The following is an 8,333-nucleotide window of genomic DNA, read 5'->3' on the forward strand; positions in this document are numbered from 1 at the left end:
GTCCTAACAGTCAGCTAATATTTAATTATAATTTACTGTTCATTCTTTTGTTACCAAATACATGCCTCTCATTTGCTTTGTTAGATTTTAATTGGACTTGTGCGTTTCTGTCCCTAGTGTGGGTGCCAGTGAGGGGTTATTGGTGCACTAACTTGATGCTGGGCAGGCACTTTTGCACCTCAGACCTTGTCTCAGTGGTATAACTTTCCCAAGAAGCAGGACTTAAAAATATGCTTGTCAGGAGGGTGATCTCAGTGTAATCACCAATTCCTTCTTTTACAGGTCACTTTAAGCTGCAATCAGCCAGCACTAGGAAATGAAGCTCTCAGTAAAGCCAAAATAGAGATGTGACTTTAAACACATCCTGCTTTCAGATCATGAACATACACTTCTCCTTCCCTAGAAACCTGTTTTTAATGTAAACTATGAATCAAATCTTTCATAAGACCCTGAAGGGTCTTAATGGGAAACAGCAATCTAAGAAGGGAATGCCGGTATAGAAGAAGAAGAGGGTGACATTTCAAAAGTTGTCTAATTTCTTTAGTGTGACATAATGATAGTATTGTCTGGGTGAAACGGGCTTATAACTGTCCTCCAGGAACTGAACCAGCTGGTATACTACATTCTTACTGTAAGCCTACAATTAAATTGGGTGTATTAGCAAGCAAGACTGGAAGGGAGGAGAAAAGTACAAAGCAAGAATTAGAGCAAGCTGTTCTGTACTGTAATGACTGCCTGTTCTTTTCTTCAGAAGACGGTAAGCAGAGTATCAGTATTAGAAGTATTAGTAGACCCCTGTCAGGTTAAAGGACTTATAATAAAAGTAAGTTTTTAAATGCCCTTAACTACATGAATATCACCACTGTTCATTAATATAGTGCCTTTTAATTCCACGTACCAGCAAATTTGTTTCACTTCTCATGATTTTTTTTTTTAATGATACAAAATGGTTAAAAAAAAAACCACTACAGGCTGCCTATTATTACACTGTCATCATAAGACAGTGTGCGCTACAGAAGAACACTAAAAGGTTGAAAGTTTATATAATGGTGTGAAACTACAAACGTGGCATTCCTGTGGAATACCTTAGACTTTTCTTTTGTTAGAGATGTTTTCATCATGGTTCAGATATTTCATACAGCAGAACAGTGTTGATGCCATCTCACCTTTCAGAATAGAGTTGTTGAAAGGATGAACAGTAATGAAGTAACTGTTCATTTACTGACTTAACACACCTCAAAAATTCAAGGAACCAGAAACATTAGCATCTCTTTGAACTCTAGTAAGTCAACTAAACAAAAGCATCTGGAAATGACCTAAATCAAATCTTTCAAAACCAAATACTCTTAACTAGACTGCAACAAATACAAGGCAAAAGTTAGTAATAAAGGAAATATATATTTCTATGATTATATATTTAATTGCATCATAAAATCTAGATGGCAATTAAGTTCCTGATGATGATGTTACAAAGTTCCATGAGTGCTTCTAGAACTCCTCTCTGTCCTATTATTATCCTACTTTGAGCATATATTATCTTTATACAACTTGTGTTGTAAACAACACTCACTGGATCACTTGTTAGGTTTTTAAAGATGCTGTAATTTAAACAGAGTATATAAAAGAAAAGCCTGATGTCTCATGACACTTTTTAGTGTAGTCTGAAAGATGTGGATGATCACTGATACCATGTAGGTTTTATAAGGTCTATTTATGTCCCTTACTGGACATTTGGTAAATTACTCTTTTTCACATTCCATTGGGTTATTTCCAATCAAATCCAACAGCAATCAAGGATCAAACAAGTGTGGCTATTGTGAGACAGTTATTCAACTTTTTTCAAGCCATTTAAAGAAATTCAAGAATACATGAAATCCACAGTTGCCTTTTAATTCCAGCTGTCAGGAAGACAGCTTTTCACTTCTGAGATTAAAAAAAAAAAAAGGCATAAATGATGGGTTGTAACTACATCTTTTTTCTTAACTTGGGTACCTCCAAAAGAATACAGGTATACTGCTAGAAGTGACACTTGGGATTCAACAGATAACACTCTTGTTTCCAACTCCAATTCTAAGGGTGTTTCAGAAACTTATGGCAATGTCAAAATGAAACAGTTTTATGTGCAATGATCATTTACTGGGCCACATCACTTCTCCACATAGTCACCCTGCTTTGCAACGCAAGTATTCCAGCGAGTCACAAGTTTCTTGATACCATCCTCAAAGAAGCTTTCTGGTAGCTGTGACAGCCACTCCTGCACTGCATGTTGCACCTCTGCATCACTGGTGAATCTGTGCCCACGAAGAGCCTCTTTCAATGGTCCAAACATATGATAATCACTTGGTGCAAGATCGGGGCTATATGGGGGATATGGTAAGATTTCAAAGCCGAGTCCATGCAAAGTCTCGAGAGTCACCTGTGCACTGTGCGGCCTCACATTCTCAAGCTGGAGAAGAACACCTTGCTTGAGCTTTCCAGGCCGTTTGATCCGAATAGCTGGCTCTAGGTGGTTTTGGAGAACATGGAAGTAGGTGCTGCTATTGACTGTGACCGCACACTCCATGGAGTGGACAAGGAGTGGCCCCAAGCAATCCCAAAAGAGGATGAGCAAGACCTTGCCAGAGGGTGGCTGAGTATGGATTTTTTTGGGCGGTGGTGATGATGTGCATTTCCACTGCATGTTTTGCCTTTTGCTCTCGGGATCATAATGGTGGACCCAGGTCTCGTCCCCGGTGACAATGCGTGAGAGAAACCCCTCCCCTTCATCTTGTAGATGTTGCAGAAGCTGGGTGCACACTTCCACACGTTGTCGTTTATGCACATCCGTCAACTGCTTTGGCACCCAGCGGGCACATACTTTCTGATAATTCAGGTGATCGTGCAAAATGGCGTGAATACTGCCAGCACTTACACCAACTTCCGCCACTAGTTCAGGAATGCTCACTCGCTTGCTTGCACGCACAGCCGCGTCAACCTTAGCGATGTTGTCCTCTGTTGTGGCTGTATTGGGGCGCCCTGCCCGGGGTTCATCTACTACGGATGTGCGGCCATGCTTGAACTTCTCTACCCACTCGTAGACTTTCCGTTGGGCAAGGCAGTTCTTGCCATACTGCGCCACGATCCGACGGTGAATTTCGCTGGGCGGCACCCCTTCGGCCCACAGGAACCGGATGACAGAGCGCTGCTCTTCCTTGGTGCACACGGCCAGCTGCGTAGCCATGTTCTTACGCGCTCGCCAGCCTCACGCGTGTTCAATGCGAAGCGGGGGGTGCAACACCCCATCGATGCTCCCCGCTGCTGAGGCCTTTCCCATTCTGGGGCAGCCGCCCCGCCGCTAGTTTCTGAAGCGCCCGGCAGTTGAGAGAAGTGGAAAGCTGGGATGGCTCCGGCCTTTGTTCTGCCCGCCCTGCAGAGCCAATGCTCGGCGTGTGCCCCCTGCGCGCCCCAGGGTCGCTGAGACAGACCAGGTCTCTCATGAAGCAGGGCTGGCAGGGGTTGGCGCTGGGCCCAGGCCTGGGGGCTCCGCGGGTGCGACAGCGGGTGTGCCGGGGGGGAGGGGCAGGGCGGACACCGCGCTACCTCACTCAGGCTCGGCGAGGGGGGGGTAGTACCCCTGGAGGACCATAGAGAACAGCTCGCCACGCCCAGAGCGCCTCCACCTCCAGAGCCCCCCCGGAAGCAGAAGCGCTGGGCGAGGAGCGCGTGCGGGCGGGGCGCGCCCTGATTGGCTGCCCCCGCGGCCCGTTCTCGGCTCACGCGGCCGGGGCTTCCGTTCGGGGAAACATGCCTGTGAGTTGTTTACGGGCGTGGCGCGAGCCCCCGCCGAGCGCCCCGGGGGCGGGGCTGGGCGGGGGATCGCCAGCCCCTCTCGAGAGTGCTTCCCGGAGGGTGGGGCGGGGCGCTCTCGGAGCCCGGGGCCGTCAGCGGCGGGAGCTGCGTCGTGTCCCGGTCGCGGGCTCCAAGCAGCTGCGGGGCGCGGCAGGCCGCGGGGGCGCCCGTTGAAGACGGCTGCGTTGGGCCGTGCGGAGCTGGTCGCGGCCGCAGCTGTTCCCGGGGAGCAGCAATATCCGCTCTGGCCCAGGCGGTGCGAGACGGTTGCTCCCGTCCGGGGGCGCTGCGGCAGCACGCCCGGCCCGGGACCGCTGTCGCGGCCCCGCGGCTGCATTCGGCAGCGCCGCGGGGCCCCTCGTAGGACGAGGTGGCGGGGGAGGACAGGCGGGTGGGGGCTCTCGCTGTACTTCGTTAACATAAAATGCAACGTTGGCAGCCTGAGGAAAAAGGGTCCCGACGCCTCCCCCGCGCAGGGCTGGACGTAGGGGCTTCAGCTTGGTGCCTCAAGCTGCCTTTGCTCACTGAGAACAAAGCAGCACAGCGGGGCCGGAACGTCCCCATCCAACCCACGGGACTGGGCTGGTCTAATGCTTGGTGTGTGTTTTTGCTCTCCTGCCCTAGCTGGCTAGAGATCTGGTGCACCCCTCCTTGGAGGAGGAAAAGAAGAAACACAAAAAGAAACGGTTGGTCCAGAGTCCAAATTCCTATTTCATGGATGTGAAGTGTCCAGGTAAGTGTTCAGGGGCGTGATATCTCTATTTACACATCAACTGCTGAAACTTACTTAGCCTGAAAAAGGATTTTTGAACCAAAAGCTTGCTTAAAAATTGTTCTCCAACTATTTAAGCTGGTCTAATAAAAGATATCAGATTCAGCCAAAGAACCTTGTCTTCCTATGTCTCTATTTATACTCATAGCTTTTATAAGCAAAGGTTCACTATAATTGTACCTCAGTGTGGTACAAGGATTGTGGGGTTAAGGAAGAAAATGGGATGGGGTTATGTAAGTTTTCCCTTCTAGGCACTTTTATTGGAAAGATCAGGCTTTTAGTTTGTTCTGTCATGAAAACAGGCACAAGAGCTATATCACTCTTCGCAATGGCTGTGACTTTTTCTTGCATGTTGTTAGAGTGAAATAATATTTGCATTAAATTTGAATATAAATAGCTTGAGTGACAGGCTGTTCCTTAAGTGCAGGTAGTCTGATAAGAGCTGGTCTACACACATTTTTCATTGTTAGAATATAATGATTAAGAAATACTAGTCCAACTGTTTGCATAAGTGTAGTCATAGTGATATAGGATAGACTTCTCAAATAAGCTATGCTAATATATTCATCTTTCTAAACCAGTATAATTGCATCCACATTTGGGGGTTGTAGTGATATATGGTCAGAGTTCACGTGTCTTGCACAGTAGAGTCCTCGTGCATGGTTTGTGCTTTTTGTATGCTACAGAAGTATATCTAATGATGGTTAAAAGAAATTGCATCCTTAGCTGAAATTGTTAAACTAGTACAAGAAAAAGTGTATTGACTATTTTTTACTACTACAGTATCAAGGACAAGATATGAGCAGTGATTAAAAGTGTCCACAAGTGAAGACTGTTACTTCACTTATTTTCCCTAATCAGTTACAAGCAAAGCAGAAGAGAACAACTTACTTGCAAAATACTCAACTTTATCAAAATGACAAGTGCAGTTTTGTGCATTTAATCAAGGTACAGTACAGTAAGAAAAACTTACACCTGTAATGTTGCTGTCTTTTAGGCTGCTACAAGATCACCACAGTGTTCAGTCATGCCCAGACAGTAGTTCTGTGTGTAGGATGCTCAACTGTCTTGTGCCAGCCTACAGGAGGAAAGGCCAGGCTTACAGAAGGTAAAAGGAAGATTTAACATTCAGGCTTTAACATTCCTTCCCTTAAAGACCATGCATTACTAAATTTGATGAACATTAAAAGTTCCAGTCTTTGCTTTAAAAACAACAACAATGAAAGACTGAAAATGAATAACTTATCTTTCACATCCTTTAGCACTTGAATGTATGTTTGGGGAAAGCTGACTTTGGATAAGCTGCAGAGACCATTGCAATACAGCATTCTACTTGTCTTCCCCAATATAAAAGGATTGTGTGCTGGTGACAGGCAGTGAAGCAACCAACATGCACATTTCAGTTATTTCCTGTCCCCTTGATCTGTACTTACTTTTAAATAGTAATAGAAAGCTTGGCCTATTGACTTCTGAGCTCAAGGGTATGGGGTTTTAAGTTGCTTAGCTATATAACCCACAGTATCAACAGTGGGTACATGTTATATTAGGCATTCCAGTCCGGGGTGGCCTTCAACTTGAAGTCGTACCAGAAAACAATTTTCTGAGCATCATTCCATCTGAATAAGTCTTGTGTTTGACAAATTACACATGAGCAAATTATTGGTTGAGTTATGTGAATAACAGTGTGAACTCCTTACTATTAAAGTACCTCTATGCAGCTAAGATGTAAAAGATGCATCTGGGTTATATTTATCTCTTTTCAAATAAAAGCATGATCCCAGAAGTTCATTTGTGACTAAGGATATGGTGGATCTGTATGTACATGTGTACACGCAACAGTCTACATTAATGAGACTGAGGCAGGCTAGGCTGCAGACTAACCCACCTTGCCAGAAAAGTTACTTTGAGGGCTTGTGATCCTACAAGAGCAAAAGAGCTAATCTTCAAAACATGTGTAGTGAAACTTAAGTTTCGATTGTGCTAGTAAGTCTTCTTGTTATAAGATCAGGTATAAAATATAATCGTGCCATGAAAATTAGATAAGAATTCAGAGTGGAGACTAAGTGTATTGAACGTTGAGAAGTGACAAAATATGAATCCCTTTGTGATGTTAATTCAACAACTCAAATTGCCAGAGCAACTAAATGTTCTAATGCTGTCTATTTTAATGACTTGACTACCCACTTTGATATCCTTATGTTTTCTTTACAGGTTGCTCATTTAGAAGAAAGCAGCACTAACTGGTCCCTTTACCAACATGACTGTCACATTATGTGTTTCTGGAAGCCTTATCTGTTCAGAAATGCTGGTTAACAACTGTTGGATATTAAAAAACAAACAAAAAAAACCCCATCAGTGCTATACTAGCTAGTCTGTTTTTCAATACATGTCTTAATTATGTGCAATTTTTTCCTGTAAGTCCCTGGGTAATTGAGCTCTATTTTTATAGCTTTGTTATTATACAACATATTCTGAATGGGTGGTGCCATTCCCAATGAGAAGAGAATTAGAACTTTAGACTTGTAACACATTTCCTTTTCTTAATTATTAACTGATTTAATTGCGGCTGCTCCATCAGCTATAGAAATGAAAGGCGTACTAGTTTAGTTACAATTGGGGATTGCTATAAGAATGCATCTCATACTTAACCAGAGTCACTTTACTGTGAAACTTGGAAGTTAAAATTACTAGGTGGTTTATACAAAGCAACTTCAACCCACTGACTTTCAGCATTACAGTAGTTCCACTAATTTACTGTGGGTATGCACAGATGGTCTGAGACAGCTTACCATTTCTCAAATGAAGCTAGCTGAGCTGAGCCAAGCCCATTTTATGAGTTCTTTGGAATGTGTGGCACTTTCTCTTACCCACTGCTGCCATTCTAAAAATTCAAAAATTTCTTTTGGCATTGTACTGAAAAACAGGCGTATTTTTTTTATCGAAAGCAAACTTTAAAGAAAAGTGTTCTGCATACAAAAGGTTCATATACCACAACACTTATTGCACAGCAAGTTGAGACTAGAACTAGCATATCATAAGATGACTCAAATCGATAAGAGTGGAACTAAAATGATTTTGGAACAAGTTCATGTGTAATATTTTCAGCACTATAATATGAAATACCTACCAAGCATAGAAGTTGGAGAGCCCTTTGGAGTAAAAAAAACCCCAACAAGTAGCTAAGTTGGTTTCAAAGAAAGTGCAAGCCATTTCAAAGCTGCAATGCAAGAATATCTGAATTAACATTTCAGGGGGGTTTGCTCCTATGAGTTTACCATGTCATCAAATCTGGGCTTTAAAATATATATATTTTTTAAAATAAAAGGTTTTGCTTGTATAAAAAGGGAAGCCATTACATGCATTAGTTTATCTTTTACTGATATAAGGGTAATTGAAAAATTGTTTCTTTCACAACTGATACTGTATTCATGGTAGATTGTAAAAACCAAGTCTGTCAGATTCAAATTAATTAAATTGTTTGAAAATATAGTTTGTCTGTAACATGTCTTACCGCTTTAAAATGCTTCTTAGAATGCTTCTCATTTTGGAGTATTATACAGGAAGGTTATTAATGATAAGTTATCTCCAAAGAAGAGGATTGTGAAAAGAATAACAACTTCTGAAATTATACTAGTGGTAAGTAACAGTATTCTCATTGGCAATAGAAAAGAAACTTCTATGTGTGGAGTTCAGCGTTACTCACTAATAGTTTATTTTTAGAGTTGTCTTCAGC

General features: G+C 43.0%; 1 protein-coding gene across 2 annotated transcripts; it reads left to right on the forward strand.

The window, feature by feature from the left end:
• The first annotated feature begins 3,698 nt into the window (after positions 1–3,698).
• Positions 3,699–8,089, forward strand: RPS27L (ribosomal protein S27 like). Of its 2 annotated transcripts, none has more exons than XM_006277300.4 (4): positions 3,699–3,789; positions 4,453–4,561; positions 5,598–5,708; positions 6,812–8,089. In XM_006277300.4, the coding sequence occupies exons 1-4, from the start codon at positions 3,784–3,786 to the stop codon at positions 6,838–6,840; spliced, it is 255 nt and encodes an 84-aa protein (XP_006277362.1). In that variant the 5' UTR covers positions 3,699–3,783; the 3' UTR covers positions 6,841–8,089. The 2 variants fall into 2 exon arrangements, with proteins under 2 accessions (XP_006277362.1, XP_059570755.1); XM_059714772.1 differs by lacking the exon at positions 3,699–3,789 and adding an exon at positions 3,946–4,084.
• The last annotated feature ends 244 nt before the right edge of the window (positions 8,090–8,333 follow it).

This window comes from Alligator mississippiensis, chromosome 11 (genome assembly GCF_030867095.1).
Source record: "Alligator mississippiensis isolate rAllMis1 chromosome 11, rAllMis1, whole genome shotgun sequence".
Classification (NCBI taxonomy): domain Eukaryota; kingdom Metazoa; phylum Chordata; order Crocodylia; family Alligatoridae; genus Alligator; species Alligator mississippiensis.

Coding starts and splice junctions, on each gene's coding strand:
- RPS27L (XM_006277300.4), top strand. Junction 4,562..5,597: donor CATGGATGTGAAGTGTCCAG/GTAAGTGTTCAG, acceptor GCTGTCTTTTAG/GCTGCTACAAGATCACCACA. Junction 5,709..6,811: donor AAAGGCCAGGCTTACAGAAG/GTAAAAGGAAGA, acceptor TTTTCTTTACAG/GTTGCTCATTTAGAAGAAAG.